At 37.1% G+C, this 27,014-nt stretch overlaps 3 protein-coding genes across 3 annotated transcripts; 2 read left to right on the forward strand and 1 right to left on the reverse strand.

Moving 5' to 3' along the window:
• Window positions 1–1,529: 1,529 nt before the first annotated feature.
• LOC124089287 (keratin-associated protein 13-1-like) lies at window positions 1,530–2,092 on the forward strand. The gene is given in 2 exon segments (XM_046439274.1): window positions 1,530–1,866; window positions 1,869–2,092. Coding segments are annotated over 2 exon segments (516 nt in total). The 5' UTR covers window positions 1,530–1,574.
• Window positions 2,093–9,639: 7,547 nt separating this feature from the next.
• On the reverse strand, window positions 9,640–10,442 carry LOC124088985 (keratin-associated protein 14). The gene has a single exon (XM_046438829.2). The coding sequence runs from the start codon at window positions 10,410–10,412 to the stop codon at window positions 9,921–9,923; it is 492 nt and encodes a 163-aa protein (XP_046294785.1). The 5' UTR covers window positions 10,413–10,442; the 3' UTR covers window positions 9,640–9,920.
• Window positions 10,443–13,357: 2,915 nt separating this feature from the next.
• LOC124089228 (keratin-associated protein 15-1) lies at window positions 13,358–14,492 on the forward strand. The gene has a single exon (XM_046439227.2). It carries the CDS (start codon window positions 13,394–13,396, stop codon window positions 13,844–13,846), a length of 453 nt encoding a protein of 150 aa, XP_046295183.1. The 5' UTR covers window positions 13,358–13,393; the 3' UTR covers window positions 13,847–14,492.
• Window positions 14,493–27,014: the final 12,522 nt, after the last annotated feature.

Consider the following 27,014-nt stretch of genomic DNA (forward strand, 5'->3'; position numbering starts at 1 on the left):
GCCACCAATACAGCAGTATACATTTTTTAGTCCTGAATATAATTTAACTAGTTTTGTCTTAACATTTTTTTTTTTTTTGTACAAGGGATTGAACTCAGGGAGATTTAACCACTAAGGTATATCCCCAGCCCTTATTTTTTAAAATATTTTTATTTTGAGACAGGGCTTCCTCAGTTAGTCAAGGCCTCACAAAGTTGTTGAAGCAGGCCTTGAACTTGTGATCTTTCTGTCTTAGCCTCACCAGCCACTGGGGCTACAGGTGTGAGCCACATGCCTGGCTATAATGCAGAATATTTTTAAGTGAACATAGAAAATAGCTGATTATATTCTGGGAATATGATAAATCAAACTTTTTTCCCCCTCAGCTTTGGATCTAAGAGCTCACCAGAAGCAAACCAACTAGTCAACAAACAATAAAAATAATAAGCCAAATATGAAAAACAAAAGATTAAATCAAATTTCAACACAGAAAAATTAAAATAGGCAAATGGAGGTAGGATTGATAAAGAGGAAAAGCAAATGAGAGAGATATTTATAAACACTGCAGAGGAAAAAATAACTGGGGTAGAAAGAAACTTCATGATTAGACAGGACAAGGCAGGGTAGTGCCTGCTAAGGAAGGGGTAGGGAGTCATAGGAAACCTGTACTGTGGAATGATGGAGACATTCTAAGGGGTACAAGCCCTGGATAATTAAAGATCTAGAGGGTAGCCATATCAAAATTCCTAAAATATACTAATCTTGAAAATTTTTGATTTGTAAAGAAAATTGGACAAGATAAATTATGGTTTGAGAGTGCAACACAAAAATAAACATCTGAAATTCTTGAGGCTTCTCTTTGTTCCTCCATTGGTAATTTTCTCCCCCTATCAAAAAAGTGGCTTTCAGCTACTTGGGAATGAACCCAGACTGATCCCCTGGGGCTGTTTCAATGGATACCTTTGGTGTCCACTTGTCCCTAAAAACATGGCAAGGTCTTTCTCCTAGTCTCTTTGTTTTTTACCTGTTTTCTGGCTCTCTTCATTGAATGAGAGACAAGACTGTGACTTCATACTTAGTGTGATACTGTTTTGTGACCGCCATAATAAAGTACAACAGAGGAATAATGGACAATGGGAAAATGATCCAGGTGAGTACTGATCTATTATTTCAAAAGAAAATTAATGTTCTCTTTCTCTAATCTTAGAAAATCATCCACCAGTAAAGCCAAATGTAGACAAAGAGGAAGCATGTAAAAGAGAAGCAGGAAGTTCTTCCCTTGCTGAGATGGAACAGGCAATAATATAAAACAGTCATAGCATTTCTGACATAGGAATAGTTCCTTGGCTTTCCCTGTAACAACAGAATCATAGCACCATAAATGCACTATGAGGAAAACTATTCAAATGCAACAGCAATTACAAAGAGATCACTGAGTTACACATTTGTGAATGAGGGAACACAAATATGTAAAAGATGACCTGTTGGGTACCACACCTACTGCTGAGAGTATATAAATGCCTCTGTCCAGAAGGGGACATTAAAACTCAGCATCTTCTCAGTTCCACTCAGCTGAGCTCCCATCTCCTCTCAACATGTCCTCCAGCTGCTGCTCTGGAAACTTCTCCTCCCGCTCCCTTGGGGGCTCCCTGCGCTTCCCAAGCTCCTGTGGCTCTTCCTACCCCAGCAACCTGCTCTACAGCACTGACCTGTGCTATCCCAGCACCTGCCAGCTGGGCTCCTCTCTCTACAGGGGCAGTCAGGAGACCTGCTGTGAGCCCACCAGCTGCCAGACGTCCTGTGTGGTGTCCAGCCCCTGCCAGCCTTCCTGCTATGGCCAGAGGACATCCACACTCTGCAGGCCCTGCCAGAGGACCTATGCTGGATCTCTGGGTCCAGCAGCTGCCACTCCCTGGGCTATGGATCTAGAAGCTGCTACTCCCTGGGCTGTGGATCCAGTAGCTTCAGATCCCTGAATTATGGTGTCTCTGGCTTCCCTTTTCTGGGTTACAGATCCAGTTTCTGCAACCCAATTTCTTTTCTTTCTAGAAGCTACCAGTCTTCTTGTTACAGACCAGCCTGTGGATCTGGCGTCTATAGATTCACTTGCTAAGTGCCTGCATTCTGAACCTGTAGATTAAAGTCTACTTTGAGCACCATTATTTTCATTCTTGTCACCTGCTCCTTTTATTCTTCTATTGACAACTTCTTGCCTCTTCAATTTCTAGCAAACTCTCAAGTTCATGAGGATCTTTCCAATTAAATGTTAATAATGTTGTATATTATCTGGCTTTCATCCAAAACAGTTGAAAATGAAAATTTTAATTTAATAAATGTACGAAATCTGACATCTAAATACATTGTTCGCATGATTGTTTCTTGCAAGGAGCTTTTTCATTCAAGGATTTGGGAGATTTAAATACAGATTATTCTGACTTGAAACTGGGTTTTGGGAACATATAATTTGATAAATGTTAGAAAATTCTGTTGCCATTTGATAAATTCCCTTGTAGGAATAATTGTTTCTTGGAAGATCACTCTTTACATGTGCAAACCAATCTGAGCAGCAATGAGAATTGCTGCTGATTCTCATTGGCTGAGAATGAAGGAGATTCATTTTTACAGATACAAGAAAATAAATAGTACATAAACTAGAAATATGGACAACAATAATAGTGTGTAATATATAAGGTGAGCTGTATACATAGATAGAATCTTATGTATGGTTGGTATATGAAAATAGATTTTTCAGTCAAGGGAAAATGAGCTTTAAGCAAATTTCAGGATAGACACTTTGGTCTTAGCTGATTTAAATGCCAGGACTCCTGCCTCCCACTGTTGAGATCTTCCTAAACCTCATCTCTGACCATGTACAAGGAGAATCAACGATCATATGAGGTACAGGTAAGCTCCTGATGCTTCTCCAAGGCTCAGTTTCCTTCAAGCTAAGAGTCCTACACCTGAGCCCCATTGAATTACCATTTTCATTCATTAGTCGTAGTCTGTATTCAAAGCAGAGTTAAAATCCAAGATCTGGGTTTAGTTTATTTGTCACAAGACCCTAAAAAGCACGTATGACAGTCCATGGAAACTACCAAAGAGGAAAATCTCAGAAAGTCACATTTTTTGCATGATTTCATGATGAACAGTTGGGATGCAATCCTGCAGGCACTTTCTTGAAGAACGTGCAATGACTTTTTAAATTGTTCACTCCAGCATATGATCAACAGGGAGAAACACTTCTTCATCAGCTTCTATCTTTCATTGGTTGATCATTGCCTAAGGCATATATTCTCCTTGATCCTCATTTTTGTGAGCGTGAGGAATCACAGTGGACTCTCTGGTTTTCTTAGTGTGACTTTTGAGATATTTGGGGACAGTCAAACAAGTATTGCCTATGCTTGCAGGAGATGCTATTCATGCAAAAGTGCCTGAAGCCTCAATAAAATTGTTTGACATAGCTATGCCTAGGATCATCGTGAGAGCATGTAATATGGCAGGAAATAATTCCAAACATACAATTTTAACTTAACGTTCAATCATTCCCAGGAGAGAGACTGATTATATTCTATAGATATTTGCATATACAAAGGAAAGGAGACTAAAAATGTATTTGAAACTTGGCCAAAGTTTTAGATCAAAGCATCTGAATTCTAAAAAGGAATCTTGTTTTGTGTTTCTTTCCTGAATTTTGTTTGTGAATATATAAATCTTAGATTAACCAAGGAGTCTTTTGTACTTCTGACACTGTGACAATTATTTCAACAGAATAGATTTCATCTACTACTCCATCTATTTGATTAGCCTCACAAGTAGTATCCATAATAGAGTAAAAGTAAAAATAAATTTAGATTAATTAAAAGAGCATCAATGATGTTAAACCAATTTATTTATTTATTTATTTATTATTAGTTGTTCAAAACATTACAAAGTTCTTGACATATCATATTTCATACATTTGATTCAAGCGGATTATGAACTCCCATTTTTACCCTATATACATAATGCAGATTCACATCGGTTACACACCCACTTTTTTACCTACTGCCATACTAGTGTATGTTGTATTCTGCTGCCTTTCCTAACCTCTACTATCCCCCCTCACCTCCCCTTCCCTCCCCTCTCATCCCCTCCCTTCCCATCTTCTCTCCCTACCCCATCTACTGTAATTCATTTCTCTCTCTTGTTTTTTTCCCCCTTTCCCCTCACTTCCTCTTATATGTAATTTTGTGTAACAATGAGGGTCTCCTTCCTTTACCATGCAATTTCCCTTCTCTCTCTCTTTCCCTCCCACCTCTCATCCCTGTTTAATGGTGATCTTCTCATGCTCTTCCTCTCTATTCTGTTCTTAGTTGCTCTCCTTATATCAAATAAGACATTTGGCATTTATTTTTTAGGGATTGGCTAGCTTCACTTAGCATAATCTGCTCTAGTGCCATCCATTTCCCTGCAAATTCCATGATTTTGTCATTTTTTTAGTGCAGAGTAATACTCCATTGTGTATAAATGCCACATTTTTTTATCCATTCATCTATTGAAGGGCATCTAGCTTGGTTCCACAGTCTAGCTATTGTGAATTGTGCTGATATGAACATTGTTGTAGCTGTGTCCCTATAACACGCTCTTTTAAGGTCTTTAGGGAATAGTCCAAGAAGGAGAATAGCTGGGTCAAATGGTGGTTCCCTTCCCAGCTTTCCAATGAATCTCCGTACTGCTTTCCAAATTGGCCACACCAAATTGCAGTCCCACCAGCAATGTACAAGTGTACCCTTTTCCCCACATCCTCGCCAGCACTTGTTGTTGTTTGACTTCATAATGGCTGCCAATCTCACTGGAGTGAGATAGTATCTTAGGGTGGTTTTGATTTGCATTTCTCTGACTGCTAGAGATGGTGAGCATTTTTTCATGTACTTGTTGATTGATTGTATGTCCTCCTCTGAGAAGTGTCTGTTTAGGTCCTTGGCCCATTTGTTGATTGGGTTATTTGTTATCTTATTGCTTAATTTTTTGAGTTCTTTGTATACTCTGGATATTAGGGCTCTATCTGAAGTGTGAGGAGTAAAAATTTGTTCCCATGATGTATGCTCCGTATTTACCTCTCTTATTGTTTCTCTTGCTGAGAAAAAAACTTTTTAGTTTAAGTAAGCCCCATTTGTTGATTCTAGTTATTAACTCTTGTGCTATGGGTGTCCTATTAAGAAATTTGGAGCCCAACCCCACAGTCTGTAGGTCGGAGCCAACATTTTTTTCTATCAGATGCAGAGACTCTGATTTGATATCAAGCTCCTTGATCCATTTTGAGTTAACTTTTGTGCATGGTGAGAGAAAGGGATTCAGTTTCATTTTGTTGCATATGGATTTCCAGTTTTCCCAGCACCATTTGTTGAAGATGCTATCCTTCCTCCATTGCATGCTTTTAGCCCCTTTATCAAATAGAAGATAGTTGTAACTTTGTAGATTAGTCTCTGTGTCCTCTATTCTGTACCATTGGTCCACCCGCCTGTTTTGGTACCAGTACCATGCTGTTTTTGTTACTATTGCTCTGTAGTATAATTTGAAATCTGGTATCGCTATACCGCCTGATTCACACTTCCTGCTTAGAGTTGTTTTTGCTATTCTGGGTCTTTTATTTTTCCATATGAATTTCATGATTGCTTTATCTATTTCTACAAGAAATGTCATTGGGATTTTGATTGGCATTGCATTGAACCTATAGAGAACTTTTGGTAATATCGCCATTTTGATGATGTTAGTTCTGCCTATCCATGAACAGGGTATATTTTTCCATCTTCTAAGATCTTCTTCTATTTCTCTCTTTAGGGTTTTGTAGTTTTCATTGTATAAGTCTTTCACCTCTTTTGTTAGGTTGATTCCCAAGTATTTTATTTTTTTGAGGATATTGTGAATGGGGTGTTTTTCCTCATTTCCATTTCAGAAGTTTTGTTGCTGATATACAGGAATGCCTTTGATTTATGCATGTTGATTTTATATCCTGCCACTTTGCTGAATTCATTTATTAATTCTAGTAGTTTCTTTGTAGACCCTTTTGGGTCTTCTACAGAAGACAATTAGAAATTATTTTGAAACCCTATATTCCAATAAAATAGAAGATAGTGAAGACATTGATAAATTCTTAAGTCATATGATTTGCCCAGACTGAATCAGGAGGATACACACAATTTGAACAGACAAATATCAATGGATGAAATAGAAGAAGCAATCAAAGGACTACCAACCAAGAAAAGCCCAGGACCGGATGGGTATACAGCGGAGTTTTACAAAACCTTTAAAGAAGAATTAAAACCAATACTTTCCAAGTTATTTCAGGAAATAGAAAAAGAGGGAGCCCTTCCAAATTCATTCTATGAGGCCAACATCACCCTGATTCCAAAACCAGACAAAGACACCTCAAAGAAAGAAAGCTACAGACCAATATCTCTAATGAACCTAGATGCAAAAATCCTCAATAAAATTCTGGCGAATCAGATACAAAAACACATCAAAAAAATTGTGCACCATTATCAAGTAGGATTCATCCCTGGGATGCAAGGATGTTTCAATATATGGAAATCAATAAATGTTATTCACCACATCAATAGACTCAAAGATAAGAATCATATGATCATCTTGATAGACGCAGAAAAAGCATTCGACAAAGTACAGCATCCCTTCATGTTCAAAACACTAGAAAAACTAGGGATAACAGGCACTTACCTCAACATTGTAAAAGCTATCTATGCTACGCCTCAGGCTAGCATCATTCTGAATGGAGAAAAATTGAAGGCATTCCCTCTAAAATCTGGAACAAGACAGGGATGCCCTCTATCACCACTTCTATTCAATATAGTTCTCGAAACACTGGCCAGAGCAATTAGACAGACGAAAGAAATTAAAGGCATAAAAATAGGAAAAGAAGAACTTAAATTATCACTATTTGAAGATGACATGATTATAAACCAATTTATTTAAAAAACAATTATTCCACACTTGTATAAATTTGTCAAAATGAATTATGCTATCATATATAACTAAAAAGAACAAATAAAAAAGAAATAAGAAAAAATTAGCTCAAATCTATGATGACTTGCAGACTAAACGAAGAAAAAACTATAAATCAAAACCAGAAATCAAAAAGGAATTGTTCTTTACAAAAGAAAAATTGTATTAACTATTACACCAAATGATATATAGATAGAGAAATATTTGATGGCATCTCAGAAAGAAATTGCTATAAATTCATATGATAAATCTTATTGAAGTAAAATATTATTAATAACTCTTGCATTTTTGTTGTCTTAAATCTGATGTCATCTTCACCAAAATTTGTGATTTTTATTATTACCAAGACAACCAGTACGTGCATGCATCTTCAATGTTGAGAGTTGTAAGCGACTTTACATTAGTATTATCAAAAAGAACACTGTGGACTTTTCACAGCTTTGGATTCTTTGGACCATATTAAAAAAATTTACAGTCATTTGAATTCATTTTATACTTGAAACATCTGACAGTCTTGTGTGTGTGTGTGTGTGTGTGTGTGTACTGGGGATTGAACCCAAGGTTGCTTAACCACTGAGCCATATCCCAACCTCTTTTCAAATTTTATTTAGAGACATGATCTTTCTAAATTGCTTAGGTCCTTGCTAATTTGATGAAGCTGGTTTTGAACTTGTGATCCTCCTGCCTCAACCTCTTGAGCATTTGTAATGACAGGTGTTAGTCATCCACCCAGCTCAATTAACAGTCTTGATATAAAACTTACTTATTTTATTCGTATCTATGTCTCTCTTCTGCTGATGAAGGGGCATATTATCATTTTTTTCTATTTTTACATGCACAAGAAAACTTAAAATTTAATATGAATGAAAATGTTTTCAAAATTATTTAACCTAAAAGAAGATGTATGTATCAAAGTAAAATATGAATCATCATTTGCAATTTCTAATGGCAGGTCATCGTCTTTGGAAGCAGTTTTCTTAGAACTTTGTGTTTGAAGTAGAGGTTGATATTTGGTAAAATTTTGTCTTTTAATTTACATGAGGCCACTTATCTTGGATAAAAATATAATATTGTCCTGATGAATAATAACATCATTGATTTCCTGTGTAATCTATGTACTTACCATCTACTTTCTTTTGGTAGTAGAAATTCAGTATATATATATTGTATTTAGAACGAGTTTTTCTTTTTTGCCCATTTCTAAATAATATTTAAAGAGGAAAGGTGCTATCAAAAATGAAATAAAAGTTGCAGATTTTGACAATACAATACATCCCCTAAACACTGAAGCAAGACCATTTAGATTATTCTTTATATGCTCTGAAGCAGCATCAGCTTGGTGCTCATTCATACTTCATCCATCTAACCTGTTACTCTCAAGTTTCCCACTACCTCCACCTACTGGTGGTTTGGTATATATCGCTGCATCTTTCCTGGAGTGGAGCTTGCCTTACTAGTTAGTATAACTAGGTTAGAATAATAATGAAACTCCAGTGGGTCATTTGTTTAAATCTGTAGGCTGTCCTATTCATTGTATATGAGTGTAATTTGTTTTCCAAGTGATCCCTCTACATGCTGTCTTTGAACAAAAAGTGATCTATTTTGTTTAGGAAGGTTAATAAAGAGGGATGCCTGTCAATTTTCAACTTCAACAATTGAGTCAAGTCCAAAGGTGTTATTGTATATGCATCTTGTATTCTTCCAGATGAATGAATCCATGGCAGAAGTAAAGTGGAAGTTCTTTAAACCTACTGCAACTTGTGCCAATGAAAGTTTTATTGATTATAAATAAAATGTAAAATTCTGGAAAAATTATCAAATGGGACTAAATATTAAAACAAAATAATAAACCAAGACACAGAGTGATCCTGTGGGTAAAGATCCACATCACCTGAACCCCCAAAAGGTTGTCACCTGAACCCCTAAAGGGTTTTCCTTGACATAAATGATAAAACAAGTTGGGACATCACTGATGGCTCAAGTGTTACCAACTGTCTAGATATTCTTCAGAATGCTGCAACAATAGAATATTTACCTTGTTTTTGAAGAGTTTTTTTTCAAACAAAACAACTAGAAAAAAAATGGGAGTTCATCAAATTTATAAAATGGATTATATGGAAAATGTTTGGCTTATTGACTTAAAAAGTCTTAGAATATGTTAAAGATTTCATTTAGAAACTGGATTTTTAATCTGGAAGTAAGGCTAGCAGAATTGAAGCCCTTGCTGAATCTAACTCACTATCATCTAACTTCTTTTTGGATACCTTCATTACAATTTCCCATGCATTTTAGAACATATTTTTTGTGAGTAATCTTTCTTCCAAAATTAAGTGACAGAGACAATTTAATACTCCTTGCAAATTATAACCATTTAAATATTGGAGTTTTAACTCTCTGCATAGTAATAAGCCAGGTATGAGTTTGTTGTTTTGAAATTGTGTGCCTTCATCTCTCATGTAAAAATATTAAGAGTGAATATAAAAGATGAAAAAAAAATCTTTTGAATCAAAAAAATGATTATACTCTTTAAAGCTTAAAATGTTAAATGATAAGTAGAAGATACAGGAAAACCCAGACACATATTTAGAAAGAGTTTTAAAGGAAAAGAAAATACTAACACGATAGAAAGATATAACATAATTTTATTTAAACTTACAACACTTTTTACTTTGTAAAATTTATATAACTAGGAGGTCCATGAAGAAAGAATTATGCTTCAATGATTGCATGCCTACCTAAAAATTTTTTAAAAAGAAGTTTTAACATCTATCTCCAAAGAATACATACATTTCCCAATTACTGGAATTCAAGTTATTCCTAATTCATGGGGGTAAATGTAGAAGCAGATTTTTAGGCTGATGACAGAATATACAGGAGATCAAAAAACAGCATGGATCTTAAGATAGTAAGGTTTTAAATTTCTCTTCACCTAATATATATGATTAGTAGAAGCCAGATCCACAGGGCAGTTGGTAAGAAGCAGACTGGCAACTTCTAGAGGAGAAATAGGAGGGACGGTAACAGTTAGATCCATAATTTAGAGATGAGAATGTGTGAGGAGCACAACCCACTGACTGGAACCCTCTGGATCCAAAGCCACAACCAACAGACTGAAAGCCCCTGGACCCAAAGCCCAGCGATCCGGAGAAAGCTGTGTGGCAGGGACTGCAGCATGTGGAGGACCTCTGGCGGTAGCAGGACGTCTGGCAGGGCTTGGACACCCCACAGGGTGTCTGGCAGCTGGTGGGATCACAGCAGGTCTCCTGACAGCCACTGGAGAGAGAGGAGCCCAGCTGGTGGGTGACGGGAGTTTGTAAAACAGGGCAGTAGAATGCGCTGCTGGGGCAGGAAGAGCCGCAGGAGCCGTCCGGTTGTTGCAGGTAGCCCCCAAAGGAGCGGGAGGAGTAGCTTCCAGAACAGCAGTTGGAGGACATGTTGACAGGAGATAGAACTTTAGATGACAAGGTTCTCAGCTGGAATGCCACTTCTTGGACTGGCACATTTATATACCCTTTTCATTGGGTGTGGTGTCAACCCCGTGGTTCATGAAAACAAGTTACCTGCAGGTTTTAATTGAACTGTGGTTTTACAACTGTAAAGTGCAGTCATGTCTGTGGCCTTGGACTGCAGGTAATAGTGTTGAACTTCAAAGCTATTATTCATCTTCCCTTAGCAAAGGTCGCCCTGAAGATCACTCAGAGAAGTGCTTTAGAGGTAGACAGTATCTGGGTTGGGGAAGCTGGCTTAATTAAAAATAATTGCAACCCATTTCACAATCAGAATTGTTGACACCCAACTAGCAATGTTGTTAAGTAACCTATTCATAGCTATGTCTTTTGAACAACAGCATAGGTTGATTGTCCTGCACAGTGTCAAGCTTACTAAATGAAAGGTGTCATCAGAAAGCAGCTATACTGATATGCAGAATATGTAAGATTTTTAAAAAATCAGACTTCAAATTGAAAGGCTTTAGTTAACTATTTACTGAAAGAGTCCCTGGTTTCCAAGCTTCTGCTTGAAACTGTGGACCATTCAGAGCTAAAAGCCAATCTTAGTTGTTTCTTTTCTTTTTTTCTTTTTGCATATGTGTGTTTACTGTGATGTCAGCCTAATAGCACACATAAGTTGCTTTATGGTATTTTGAAATGTTAGAGATTATTCATCTAAATTACTGAAAAAAAGCATTAAAAATAAGAACAAATCATGAGACCAAAATGCCCAATGTATTTCTATCTCTAATCAGAGTCACTGTTCCACTAAAAGGATTTCTCAGAATCTGGAAAATATTCTTGTTCTAAAGAAAATATAAAATAATTGTTAGACCAAAGAAACCATCTTAAGGAGATTCTTCCTTTGCCTCAGAAAGCAACATACATCAATTTGATTTAAATTGTTTCCAGGTGTTTCTGACAAGGATTACAACATTTCTAAAAGAAGGGCCATATTTCTTCTCCTTCCATGACTTGTGATCCTCATCTATGTAAGACTGTAATGAAGACTGATACCTGGAAGAATAAGAGAGATGGAGAAGGTTTATCTTGCTGTGGCTTATGAGCTGTTTGATTTGTTTGTTTCATAGAAAAGTTTTTCCTTTCCACTTCTTAATTCTGAACAAAAGTGTTTGGATGCAAAAGCATCCTTTTTTGTTGTTGTTGTTGTTTTTTTGAGAAACGAATGCTCAAAATTACTTAATATCTGATCTCACAGAATATTTTTTCTACAGCAATATCCTATATAAAATCAGATAACATTGAAGCAAGCAAGCAAATTCAATTAAGATCAGTTAAATATTTATGTGGGATTTTGATGTTCAATATTTTATTGACAAATGAAGCAGATTTGGAAACTACTAAAATGCTTCTTTCAATTCATAATTAAGAGGCCTACTAAATAAAAATTGTTTATTTTACAAATAGTGGACAAGCTATGTTATCTAATAAATGAAATCATTGTGTCAACTCAAACTGTTCAGACCCATAAAGTCCACATTTCAGAAGAAAGTTTGGCAAAAATCTCCATATTCTATTAGACTGGGATTTTATTGACTATATTCTGATTGCAAATTCCCAGGACACTCAAGATAGAAATCTCATTAGTTGCAATAGCAGATAACTTTAATTTTTCCTTAAAATGTCCACCTAGTAACCCTAATTCTTCATAGAATCAGCTCATTGTGATTAGAAAATATTATTAGTTTTGAAGATAGGTATCCTAAGATGTTTTACCATTCCCACAGGCTATACACTATCTTTATTTACATTTAGCTTTGGTGAACTTTATGAAAGAGTCCAGAAAAATCCTCAGGCTACCAAGTCCTGTAAGATAAACATTGATGACTTGATGGATGTATTACATCAGAGATCCCTCCCCCAACCATATTTCAATTCATAAAGATCATTTGTAACTATGAATTTTTCAAATCCCTGATTCTTCTGTGAAATCTATGCAGGATGGAAACATTTGGCATTTCTCATTTTCTTAATCCTTCATAGTAAAACTTTTACATTGTGAGGGGAAAAAGAGTAAAGTTCTATACTTTTTGTATAGTGCTCATTATTTTCTTCTCAATACATCAGTGACACCAAAACATATTACTTAAACATTGTACAAGTGGAGAGTTTTATATAACCAAGTTTATGAAGTTCACTAATGACTTTAATCAAGAGACAAATGAAAGAGTTGGGGATATAGTTTACTGGTAGGCTTAGCATATACAAGGCCCTGGGTTAATTCCTCAGCATCACACACACACACACACACACACACACAGAGAAAAAAAAAATAATTAACCTTCAAAGTATTCATTAAAACTTGGACCCATGGATCTAAATATTCACATAGACAAAAGTAATTTCACTATTTGTATTATAAGAAAACTAAACCTGAATTTATTATCTATTTATTTATTATCTATTCATTTAGCATTATTACCAGTTAAGGTTAGTGGGTTGCTTCTTTCATAATTTCCACAAGATTTGGGAGAAAGACGATTTCTTTTTTCTATTCTCCATTAAGTTCCCAAACTTGAAGCAGTATAATTGTCTCCCTTATACTACAAAGCATCTTTGCTATTTTTGCTATGTTATCCATTTTACTTAGTATCTTGAAGAACAGGATGAATAAAGTCCCAGTCTTATAGATAGAATCATGGTGGTTTTCATGAGAAATTACATTTTTGTTTCATGAACAACTGCTTTGAAAAACTAATGGTATCGTTTCATTTAAAAGTTTGTATTCATATAAAGATCTTTGAAGATTGATGTATTTCATTTTTTATTGGAGCCTAATTAAATATTCTTATTAAAATAGGCACATGCTACACCCACTTCCAGGGTATATAAGTACCCAGTGTCGAAGGTGACATTTACCTGAGACTCCTCACTGCAGCTCAGCTGAACTCAGAACTCCTGACAAAATGTCTTACAACTGTGGCTCTGGAAGATTCTCCTCCCAATCTCTTGGAGGTTACCTGAGGTACCCAGTTTCCCAGTATAACTCCTTCTACCCCAGTGATGTAGCCTACTCTCCAGGAACCTACCAGCTGGGCTCCTCTTTCCATGGTGGCCATCAGGAGTCTTACTCTGAGCCCATCAGCTATGAAACATCCTGCCCTGGAACCAGATCCTACCAGACATCGAGTTATTGCCCAAAGAACTTCATTTTCTCCAGTCCCTGCCAAGCGAATTACTCTGGATCTCTTGGATATGGTAGCGCCGGCCATGGATCTTTTGGATTTGGAAGCACTGGGTTCCAGTCTGTGGGATGTGGGTCCAGCTTCCACCGTCCAGCTTACTTCCCTTCCAGGAGTTGCCAGTCGACTTGTTTCCGCCCAGCCATTGGCTCTCACTATTTTGGATCATCCTGCTGAATATTCCTGATCCTCTCATGATTATTTCTGCACTTTATGGAACTTTAACTTTCCACTTGTCCCATACCTGTGATTGCTGACCATTTTCACCACTAGGATTCACCATCACAGTCTCCCGGAAGTAAATAATTTACTGTGGACTAAGTAATTTGGGTCTATGATCTTTCCTAAATTTGACATGAGATTGATCTTGAATTTTAATTTTTATGCCAATGCTTAGAATCAATGCTGTTGCCATCTTTCTGAAATTCTTCTCTCATTTATTTTCCCTCCATACAGTGATTCTTCATTAGACTATTTTATTTAAAATTAAAAAAAAAAATTCTCTAACATGAATTCTGGCAATCCATTGTCTTGTATTAATATGATACATTTATTTAATACACCCCATACCTTCAACCATCTTTAGTTTTTGTTTTCCCTGTTTCATGTTTCATTAATATTTTTGGACATGAAAAGAGGAGTTTTCAGAGAAAATTCAAATATATGACACAACTATGTCATATATCTCATATATTAAAAGATTTATGTCTTCTCATGAGTTCAGGTGTTCTTATAATTGCATCAGAAATTTTGCTTCCAGAGGGGCATTCATTGACAAGAGTATGTATTGAGCTGCTTTGTACAACAGACATTGTTCTGAACAAAGACACAAAATATCTGCCTTCAAGAAACTCACACAAATAAAATTCTAACTTAACATCATGTGACAAGTCAATAATGGGGAGAAAACAAAGGATTCAGTGGAAACACAAGGAAGAACTTCAAAGAGTCTGAGAAAATCACAAAAAGTCCATTATTTAAAACAAAAAAGCCCAAGGTAATACTCATTTAAATAATATAAATATTACTGATGTATTGTGTTCTTTGAAAAGCAGACACCAAATGGGATTAGACAGGAAAGGGATTTGTTATTAAAAATATTTGTGAGGGAAAATAGGAAGTTATTTGGGGAGGTCTGGGAGAGCCATCTTGCTTTGATGTATGTCTGGTGGAAAGGAAGGATAAAGGGAAGAAACGAGGCTGGGTTAGAAGCAACTTTAAGAAAATCTTAGGAAGTCACCCATCAAAGGATTCCCAAATCTTACTAAAATATTCTATGCATAGGTCCCCTGCAAGGCTCATTCACAGACCAAGAACAGAGACCACCAGCATGACTTTGGCACAAACACAGTTGGCTATCAATCAATAATACTACCTGAAATAGAAGATATGAGAAACTGATTTTCATAACTTTTATGTTCATTATATTTATTCTGATTTTAAGTAAGCTAATTCACTGATGAACTATGGTGAAATGATATTATATTTTTCATAGTTTTTTCCTTTTTTTTAATCAAAAGCCAATCAAGTCAGGGCCCACTAAATGAAAGTCTATCACTACAATCAAATAGAAGAGAGAACTGAGAATTATTATATAGTTATCTTTAATATAAACTAATATATTAAGCAGAATGAACACAGTAGGGCAAAATTAGGAAATAGTTTCATTTTTCTAACACCACTGAACTTCATTCTTGATCTGATGGCTTTAACTTCTGTGAAATCTGAATGATACAATGAAAAGATCTACGGTCATTAGGATACCAATAAATATTTTTTCATATTAGTAACTCAACCCAATCCACTATGAGTTAAACAACAATCTTAGAACCACATCAAATCTTCTCCTTCTTCTTACTGATCTGGCCTGCCCTGGGGTCCTACAGATCACTGGTGATCTGGAGGAGGTTGATTATTTTTTTCTAAATAAAATTACTTCTTTTTTACTCTACCTTGTCTTCTTTGGTTATCTTCCCTTCTTCTTTTGAAATAAAAGGAAAGAATTAGAGGAAAGGAAATAACCCTTGAGGCCACCATCTCTATATCATTCTTCAGACCACCTGTGCCAACATCACTTTGTAGTTCAGTTATGCAAACTTTTTGCTTGGAAAAGATTAAGATTGTACCAATCAGTCATCATTTCAATAGGTGCTTCAGAAAATTCCTACTGGCTGATTTATTGGAAATAATAGTCTGCAAACCTGTATAAACATCTCCCTAATTAAGCAACAGTTTGTGTATCAAAAGACTTATTTCAAGTCCCTCTCTTTGCCATACTCCCTGCCCAAGTTCTAAAGGATCATATAATAAATTCCAATTAGTTTTCTGTAGTGAAAGACATACTGTAAACCATCTGAATCCAGAATCTCATTTCTGTTTGTAGATTCAGCATGCTATGATTGCATTCTTTCTTATTATAATAAGTTTGAACACTGTATGTGCCGCAGTCTGGCTGGGCACAATCAGGAGCCACTTGTCAAAAGAAACTAACTTTATTTTTAGAACCACACACGACAAACAAAATAGTCTCTCAGGAAAAACCCTCAGAGCCTCAACTGCCACCACCGGCTTTCCACAAGCCTCTCTCTCCCACACAAGCTTCTCTCCACCTCCCACAATCCTCCTGCTCTTGAGGCCGATTGGCTGGGTCACGTGGGCGGAGCCAAAAAAGTCCCCCAATGAGCAGCTCCGTGGTCTGAAAGGGCAGGGAAACAGTCCAATGAGCATCACCGTAGAGGAGCCAATCAGCTAGATGTTGCTGGGGCTGCTGTGAGCCAATCGTCAGCCGGCAGCTGGAAGTTTGCTGGCAGCTGGAAGTTTGCTGGGGCCCCTTCGGCTGTGGCTCTCAACATCTCCCCCTCTCTGTTTAAACAACAAGCATGTGGCTTAGGGACCGTGCCTGTTAGGCAGTCCAATTCAACATATGGTCCTTACCCGTCATCGGATGAACTGACCTCTAGGCGTCAGCCTCCTGTCTTAGGTTGGTACCACTGCAATTGGATCATACCCGTCACTGACTACCGGTCCAGCATACAGCCATACTTGTGGATAGGCCTTTGCACCTGTGGGGGGGTGAGGTTCTTTGCCTCACCTCTGTTGGCCCCCAAATTTTAGACCATCACTAGTAGAGGAGGATGCAAAATGCCATGACATTAAGCCAATTGAGGGCTCCTTTGAAAAATTGTACCACCGGTGACATCATCAGCAAAAATACCCCAACACTACCACAGATAGCTGCACCAACAGATAGTTCACAATGCATACAGGTGAGCTCACAATGTGTCCAGGCAAGTTCTGCAAGCAGTTCAGTGATGGCTATTGTAGAAGCTGTAGATTGGTTTTATCTTTGACTTCACCAGCACTGGGATGAAGATAGGAATTCTGGCAATAATGGCTAAAGAAAAAATTATGTAACACTACAGAAGGCACTAAAAGAAAATAATTTTCTTAACAATTTACATTATCTTTAAGAGAATTATTAAATATAATGAAAAGGAAAGGTAAAAGTAAACAAACAGATCTGTTAACCTTCTTTTTTGTTTACATATTAAAACAATCCTCAACAGTTGTTTACCCAATTTAAATTAAACCATATAAATCACGTGAAAAAAAAAATTTGGATCCATTTTATCATGAGCGCTCATCATATATGATATATGGACATACGTACATTCAAACATATAACACAAAACACAAGTGTGCACACATAATATAATACATACAACACATAACATTATAGTAAAGGCCTTATAACTTTTTACAGGTGAAATCTCCATTGCAATGTTTAAAAACTCTATAGTCAAAAAATAGAACTGATCAGCAAAACATTAACCTAGGTCTGTATGAGCTCAAAAAACAAAATAGAACTTCATGATATGGCAAAGGGCAATAATAAAATAGATATTGAAAAAAGCATCCTGGTTCTGTTGCAGATGTAAGAATAGCCAAACTGGAGTTTTGGATATCAGTTGTTATGGATTTGAGCCAAATCATCTTCTTTTTGGTCTGTAGAAATCGCTTTAGTTAATCTTTCTGGAATCCAAATCGGCTGCTGTTCTCCCTGTGGAAACACATAAACAGACCCCCGACTCCAGACAATCACTGGGTCAGGACCTTGGTTAATCTCTCTGGAATCCAAATCGGCTGCTGTTCTCCCTGTGGAAACACACAAACAGACCCTCGACTCCAGACAATTACTGGGTCAGGACCTTTCCATTGTCCTGTTAGAATATCCTTCCAAAGTACCTTGGTCTTATGTACATTTTTTGGACACATATGCCTTTCCGCAGCACTAAGTCCTGATGAATCCAAATTTAAAAAGTTTAGAGTAAAAAGGGTTATTTTAAGTTTATCTTTGGGGAATATATACCCCTTCCCAATTCCTTCTTTTTGCTTTAATAAGTACATTTTAATAGTTTGATGAGCTCTTTCAACTATGCCTTGTCCCTGTGGATTGTATGGGATTCCTGTTATATGAGTAATGCCAAATGTTGAGCAAAATTGTTTAAAAGAGGTAGAAGTATAACCAGGGGCATTATCTGTTTTTAACTGTTTTGGAACACCCACAGTGGCAAAATTTTGTAAGCAATGAGCTATAACATCTTTAGTTTTTTCTCCGGCATGAAGGGAGCCCATCAAAAATCCAGAAGAAGTATCAACTGTAACATGCAAATATTTTAATTTTCCAAATTCTGGCAAGTGTGTGACGTCCATCTGCCAAATATGGTTAGGTATCAATCCTCTAGGATTGACTCCAAGATTAACTTGTGGTAAAAAGGTCACACAATTTTGACATTGTTTTATTATTTGTCTAGCTTGTTCCTTAGTTATTTTAAAACGCTTTTGTAAAGTATTAGCATTGACATGGAACTTTTTTGAAAATTTATAGCTTCTTCTAGTGTAGAGAAAATATGTATGTCATGTGTAGTTTTATCTGCTAAATCATTGCCCAAACTAAGGGCTCCAGGCAATCCTGTATGTGCCCTGATATGTCCTATAAAGAATGGATCTTTTCTGTCCCAGATTAGACTTTGTATAGTGGAAAGCAAAGAGAAAACAGTAGAGGAAGGGGAAATCCTACCAGCATCTTCAAGCGATACTATAGCATTAACTACATACTGACTATCAGAAAATAAATTAAATACAGAATCTTTAAACATCACAAAAGCTTGTAAAACTGCATTAAGCTCTACCTTTTGAGCTGATTGTTTGGGTACTAAAAATGTAAAAGTTTGATCAGGGGTAACTACTGCTGCTGTACCATTATTTGACCCATCAGTGAATATATTTGGAGCATTCATGATAGGTTTTTTTCTTGTCATTTTTGGAAAAATTACAGGATGCAATGACCAAAAAGACAATAAAGGATTAGATGGTAAGTGGTTATCAAATGAAACATTAGATTTGCACATGATTATTGCCCAAGTATTTAACTCATTAGCTAACTCATCAATTTGATTCATAGTATATGGAGTAATAATTTTATTGGGAGAAATTCCAAACACTTCCTTTGCTGCTTTTATTCCTTTGAGTATTAATTGTCCTACAGCCTCAGGATACCTAGTAAGAATAGTGTTAGGAGAATAAGATAAATGTATCCATAATAATGGACCTTCTTGCCAAAATACTCCTGTAGGAATATTTTTTGTTGGTAGTACAATAAATAATAAAGGCAAACTTATATCAATTCTATCCAAATGCATATTTTCCATATATGTTTCAATGATTTTTAATGCCTTTCTTGCTTCAGGCGTTAACATTCGGGGTGAATTTGGATCTGATGGACCTTTTAGGATATCAAATAAAGGTCCCAACTCTCCTGTTGGTATACCTAAATAAGGCCTTATCCAATTTATGTCTCCTAATAACTTTTGAAAGTCATTAAGTGATTTGAGTTGATCTACTCGTATTTGAATTTTTGGTGGACGGACCATGGTTGAGGATAATAGAACTCCTAAATAATTAATTGGAAAATTTAATTGTACTTTATCTATTGCTATCTCTAGATTATAATTTTTTAATAAGTTTGTAAGTGTGGCATAACATTCTAGCAACGTGTTTTTATCTTTGTGTGCTAATAATACATCATCCATATAGTGAAATATTTGTAGTTCAGGATTTTGATTTCTAAGTGGCTGGATTACTTTGTTAACATAAATTTGACACATAGTTAGGCTGTTAGCCATCCCTTGAGGGAGTACTTTCCATTCATATCTCTGATCAGGACCTTCATGATTCAGTGCAGGGATAGTAAATGCAAAACGTGGACTATCCTCAGGATGAATTGGAATTGAAAAAAAACAATCTTTAATATCTATAACTAAAACATACCAGGTTTTTGGCAAAGCAGACAACTGAGGAATCCCTGATTGAGCAGGTCCCATAATAACCATCTCATTATTAATGGCTCTTAAATCTTGCAATAATCTCCATTTACCAGATTTCTTTTTGATGACAAAAATGGGAGTATTATGGGGAGATACAGAAGGTTGTATATGTCCTTCTGCTAATTGTTGTTTGACCAGGTCATGGGCTGCTTGTATCTTTTCTTTAGTCAGGGGCCACTGAGGAACCCATACTGGTCTTTCTGATTTCCAAGTAATTTTGATTGTCTCAGTGGCCCTTTCTGAAAATCCAACCCATGTCTGTCTGTTCCTTGATCTATTTGTATTGGTGCTGCTATACCTTGTTCTTGTTTTTCGAATCTTTTTCCTTTCCTAAAACCTTGTCTAGTCATAATAGTGGGTGCATTTTGGTTGATGTTATTTGTTAATGTCAAACCTAATTGATCTAGGACATCTCGTCCCCATAAATTTACGGGAAGATGATCCAATACATATGGCTGTATAGTTCCTTCACATCCTTCAGGATCCTTCCAATCTAATACCATTGCACTTCTATGGGGATTAGTCGCCACTCCTAGGCCTCGAAGCGTTTGAGTGGCTTGTTGTAATGGCCAATGTTTTGGCCATTCTTGACGAGAGATGATGCTAAGGTCTGCACCTGTATCCAGTAGCCCATTAAATTCATGTCCTTGAATATTTAGTTTTAGCATGGGGCGAGAATCTAAATTTAAAGAAAGCATAGCCCAATCTACACCTGTGGAGCCTAATCCCTTGGAACCTCTTTCTACAGTACGACTGGAAAATTTATCATGTAGGCTGGGTATTATCAGTAACTGTGCTATTCTATCTCCTGGTGAAATTACTGATATACCCTTTGGAGAACTGGCTATAATTTTTATTTCACCTTCATAATCGGGATCAATTACCCCAGGACTTATCATAAGTCCTTTTAGAGTAGAAGAGCTGCGTCCCAATAATAAGCCTACTGTTCCTTTGGGAAGAGGTCCTTTCACCCCTGTGGGAATGATTTGAACTCCCATCTCTGGAGTTAGTACTGCTCTGGCGGAGGCGCAGATGTCCAACCCTGCGCTCCCTCTGGTTTGTCTGATGAGGGATCTGATGGACAATGTGTCCTGGGCACTACCCTGATGGGGTTGCTGGGTTCCTCCAGTGCTCCGTATATTTGTGGTTTTGGGCCCCGGAGCATTGGGCCCCCCTGTCCGTTTTTTGGCAATGGAGCCCGATGCCTTTCTCCACGATATTGTGGATAAACACCTGGTCCTTGTTCGTTTTTTGATAATGGAGTACCCTCTATGGTGGTTTGAGAACGGCATTCATTAGCCCAATGCCTCCCTCTACGGCATCGTGGGCAAATACCTGGTATTCCACTCCTTTGATACCTAGTTTTGTTAAACCCTCCTCCAATGGGGCAATTCCTTTTAAAATGTCCTGTTTGTTCACAATTGTAGCATGTTCTTGGCCTGGCATCTAAAGCCTGTTTTACTGCAGCTGCCACAATTTGCCCTTGTTCATTAATGTCTCTGGCATCTAAAGCCTGTTTTACTGCAGCTGCCACGACTTGCTCTTGTTCATTAATGTCTCTACATAATTTAATATATGTGTTTAAATCTTCATGTTTCCATGGTCTAATGATATCTCTGCACCAACGATTCGCTTGCTCATAAGCCAGGTGTTTTAGTAATGGCATTGCTTGTTCTGTATTCCCAAAAACTCTGGTAGCTGTTTGAATAAGCCTATCTACAAATTCAGCATAAGGTTCATTAGCTCCTTGTATTACCTTAGATAATTGACCTTGTAAACCTCCATGTCCTTGTAAAGTCTTCCATGCCTTAATTGCATCTGCAGCAATTTGTGCGTATACGCCAGGATCATATGCAATTTGTTGCTGCTGATCCTCATAAGGTCCCTTTCCTAACAACATATCTAGATTTCTCTGAGGATAACCAGCTGCTGCATTTCGCCTAGCCGTCTCCTTGCAAAATTCCTCATTGGCAACCTTCCATAACAGGTATTGTCCTCCATTTAGCACAGCTTTACACATATTAGCCCAATCTGCTGGCGTCATGTTCAAGTTGTTAATGGATTCGACCAAGCTTACAGTGAAGGGTGCTTGAGGACCATAGGTTGTTACAGCCTCTTTTAGCTGCTTCACTGTTTTGAAATTTAAAACTTGGTAAAATCGCTGCCCTCCTGCCTCAAATACAGGGCATGTTAATATTTGAGACCTTGTCTCAGGATCCCAACTATCAACTGCGGGGGTTGGGGGCCTCCCAGCATATGGAGGTGGCGCTGTTAGTTGGACACTTACGCCCTCTGGTGATAGAAAGGTGTTAGTAGCAGTCTCCTGTAGAGGTGGTGCTGTTGGTTGGACACTTACACCCTCTGGTGATAGAAAGGTGTTAGTAGCAGTCTCCTGTTGTAACTTTCCCCCTGATGGCTTTTTCTGTTTTACACTTTCTTTCTCTGTCTGACTAGCTTGAGAGGCCTTCTCTTTTACTTGAATCTTTTCCTCTGTCTGACTAACTTGAGAGACCTTCTCTTTTACTTGAATCATTATGTCTTCTCCTTCCTCTACCATTGTCTGAACTGAAGGCTTTGGACTAAGCAAACAAGATACGAATGTCCACAATGGCAATGTGCCAACTGGCAGAGTCCCTGGGCTTTTCTTTTCTATTCTTTTTAAATCTTCACCATGATGGTTCCATTGTGATATATTTAACAACTCCTCCTTAAAAAGCCATGGGCTACATTTTTGTATTGTATCAACGTATGCCCTGATTGTTCTTGATTTTACTGAGATGCCTCCTTCCTCTAACAATTTACTTAACACTCTTTCAGTTTGTTTTTTACTAATTTCTGATCCCATATTTCTACTATAATACAACCCAACAAGATGACGCCAAACAAAACCGAGACAGAATGAAATAAAAAAGGAACAACAAAAAGTCATTATAGCCTTTCTATCCTCCTGACATGGGCATCCGTCCTTTCTCCCTATCTGTTCCTCAGATGTAAATAGTTTTTCCTCAGATGTGAGCGGTTTTTCTTCCGTCTCACTCATCTCCAGGGACAGGCAACTTAAAACAAAAGTGAAACAAAATAACAAAAGAAGAATCTTAAAATGGCTACCCATCCTCTCGCCCTGCCCTCAGGGGCGAGCAGTTCACTTACCCTCAGTCGCTCCCCGTGCGAGCCACCAAATGCCGCAGTCTGGCTGGGCACAATCAGGAGCCACTTGTCAAAAGAAACTAACTTTATTTTTAGAACCACACACGACAAACAAAATAGTCTCTCAGGAAAAACCCTCAGAGCCTCAACTGCCACCACCGGCTTTCCACAAGCCTCTCTCTCCCACACAAGCTTCTCTCCACCTCCCACAATCCTCCTGCTCTTGAGGCCGATTGGCTGGGTCACGTGGGCGGAGCCAAAAAAGTCCCCCAATGAGCAGCTCCGTGGTCTGAAAGGGCAGGGAAACAGTCCAATGAGCATCACCGCAGAGGAGCCAATCAGCTAGATGTTGCTGGGGCTGCTGTGAGCCAATCGTCAGCCGGCAGCTGGAAGTTTGCTGGCAGCTGGAAGTTTGCTGGGGCCCCTTCGGCTGTGGCTCTCAACAGTATGTTGCCTTATTAACAGATTTCTAGCAATGTTATATGCTGCTCAGTAGAGACATAAAGGTCTTTACAATTCACCAGTGCCTGCCTTTCCTGTTAAATATTCTGTTATCACATGTTTCAGACTATGTGTTTTTACCTCCACTCCCATATACTGAACTCTTAATCTCAACTTTGATAAATATAGAGATGGGACCTTTGAAACATGATTAGTTTTTATTGGAGTCCTCAAATTATTAATCTCAATTAATGTACAGGGACAAAAGACAAAATAGAGCTTGGTTCACCTTTCTCCAGTCTCTATCACATAAGGATTTAGAGAGAACATCCCCATCTGCAAACCAAAATAAAGAACCATACTCGGGAACTAAATTGACTAGTGCCTTGATTTTACACTTCCGTATCTCCATCATTGTGAGAAATACATCAGAGTAATTTGAGCCACCTGGTCTATGATAACAGTTGGATCGGACTAATATTTCATTTACACCTGAATACTAACTCTTTCTCTAGTGGAGACTTTGGTGTTGAAAGATATCTCTCTATCTCTATCCCCTCTCTTTCTCTCTGTTTCTGTCTGCCTATTGTTTTCTCCTCGTTTTATGTATCTCTGTTGGTCTATCTATCTATCTATCTATCTATCTGTCTATCTATCTATCCATCCATCCATCCATCTATCCTCCATAAAGAAAATTCAAGACATTAACTCACATGATTACAGGGGCTGACAGGTTGAAAACTCAGGTATGGTTGCTGTTATGTAGTCTCAAAATCAAATATTCTTCTCTGAGAAATGCTGTGTTCTTAATGGTTTAGTGATAGGTTGAGTCATACCCCCAATATCAAGGGTTGTGAATGTGTACCACATCTACAAAAGGCATCCAAAGCAACACCAAGGTTAGCATGTGACCAAATAACAAAACACCATGGTCCAGCCAAGTTGACACATAAAGTTAAACATCTAAGTTTCCATTTTATAGAAAATTTGTGCTAACAATTTCGTAAAAAACATGACATATTACAGCACAAGACTTAAAGTGAGAGTAGATCAAATATTTCACTTGTAAGTAATATTTTATCGGTTTGCAAAATTATTTTCCTAGCTTTTTAATAAAGATTATTTATTTAAATTCTTATTTATAATTTGTACAAGATATTTCTAGCTTTGCTTTACTGTTGGCCACTTGAATAACTAAACTTCAATAAAATATCTCTGCATATCCAAAAATCCATCACCATCCTTCCAGACAGTCTCTTACTTTCTCCAGTGCAGCTCTGCCCAGAACACAGCTCGGGCACAGCCTTATGTCTACAAGACATATCAGGACCTAGGGCAGTGTCTACAGAATTTATTTCTATATTTATTTTTAGTTGTTGACGGACCTTTATGTTATTCATTTACTTGTATGTGGTGCTGAGAATTGAACCCAGTGCCTCACACACGTGAGGCAAGTGTTTTTTTTTTTTTTTCCACTGAGCCACAACCCCAGCCATCTACAATTGTTTTTAACCTATGTGACCTTCTTATGCTATTTTTGACAATTCTATTTTTCATTTTTATTTCATTCCTGTGCTACTTTTTTGGCCTACCTTTTTCCTTTTATCATTATCTATTTTTCTACTTCACCTCTTGCACTTTAGTCAATACTTTTTTCTCTTTGCAGTTCCATAGATTTTGGTATTATTGCTATTTGGGTCTGGTATGTCTTCATTAGGTTTGGGCTACTCTGTATAATATAAGATGATTAGCAACATTCTCTGGCCTCTTCCCACTAGATGCTAGTAGCAACTCCCAATTGTGACAATGAAAAACATCTATCTCCAGATTTTGCCAAATACCTTCTGCAGGCAAAATTACTCCCTAATAGAACTGTTGGTTTAGATGGGTATCCAAAGTTGTAGGATAGTTCTTTACTGTGGACACACACTGCAACTGGGATAGGATAGGACAGCAATACAATACAATATTATTCCATGCATGAATGAGGTAGTGTGACTGGCTATTGAAAAGAGGTATTTGTTCTTCATAAATCTAAAATAATTGAGAACTACTTGCATGACAAATGTTATTCCACGATTGCACATGAACATAGTAGTTGTGACTATGTTTACATTAAAAAGATTTCCTTTCCATTGTAATTATAGAAATATAAAGACACTTTGTGATGAGATATTCAGTTCTTAAATTTCTAATTCTTCTCTTGGGATCATATCTGCTCATGATCATCATAGAATATGAAGCGTTAGTAATATTTGGATTATCTTCACAGTATATTTTTTAAGATTAATTGAGGAAATTCTAATTTACAGGTCTTTCTCTGTTTCTTGGGTCTTCTCACAACTTTCTTCATTGGTTTGACTTGTTCTATATATTCTACAACAGAGATGCCAGTGCTGTTGAGTATATAACTAGCAGTGGTGGCACAGACTCCTAACTATGCTTTTTCATTCTACAGTTTGTATCTGGCATCTCAGGCTTTGCCCTTTAATTTTCTAAACATCTGATTCAGACCATCATAATACTTTACTATGAACTTCTTGAGCTGTTTCTGTCAAATATTTCATGCTAACAAGCACCAAGTCAAAGGAGTCATATTTCAGATTCCAGAAAGCAAATTCATTTAATCAAATACTCATTATCCTGCTAGAGGCTGAAAGATGCAATTAAAAATAACATAATACAGTTGAAACACAGATGTCATCAGTATTACAAACTAACTATAATTTTAGTGAGAATGATAGTGATGGTTAGTTTGGGATGCCAGCATAACTGGGTCAGGGGATGCCCATAGACCTGGTTTAACATCATCTCTGGGTGTGCCTTTGAGAGTGTTCCTGGGTGAAGTTAGCAATTAGTCTGTGGACTCAGTGAATAGATGGCTCATCCTTAATTTGGTTAGACATCATGAGATGTCTTTGAGAAACTGAACAAAAGAAAGTTGGAGTTCCATCATTTTCTGCCTCCCTTTCTTGCTTTAGATGGTACATCTGTCTTCTCCTGCCCTTGTATTGAGATTTGTACCATTGGATCTCCTGGTTCTTAGGTTTTTGGATGCCAGACTGAAATTATAACACCAGCTCTCTGAAGTTTCTATCTCAGAGATAGCAGACTGTGGGACTTCCCAGTCATGTGAGCTAATTCCTGATAATAAATATTGCCTTCTCTTATTTGAATTTATACATATATATATATATATATATATATATATATATATTTCTTTTTGGAATTAAAGAGTTTATTAGAGTGATATTTAAATGAAGAATTTTATTTCCAAGTGTAAAATACTTCAAGGTATGTGTGAAAACAATGTTAACAACAATGTTGACCAAGCTTAGCCTTTCTTTTGTTTTAAAAAAATAAAGGCTATA

This window comes from Marmota monax, unplaced genomic scaffold (genome assembly GCF_021218885.2).
Source record: "Marmota monax isolate L192 unplaced genomic scaffold, Marmota_monax_Labrador192_F-V1.1 WCK01_AAM20220418_F8-fsc00125, whole genome shotgun sequence".
Classification (NCBI taxonomy): Eukaryota; Metazoa; Chordata; class Mammalia; order Rodentia; family Sciuridae; genus Marmota; species Marmota monax.

Excerpts from the sequence above, each read along its gene's own strand:
- LOC124089228 (XM_046439227.2), top strand. The coding sequence starts at position 13,394 with ATGTCTTACAACTGTGGCTCTGGAAGATTCTCCTCCCAATCTCTTGGA.
- LOC124088985 (XM_046438829.2), bottom strand. The coding sequence starts at position 10,412 with ATGTCCTCCAACTGCTGTTCTGGAAGCTACTCCTCCCGCTCCTTTGGG.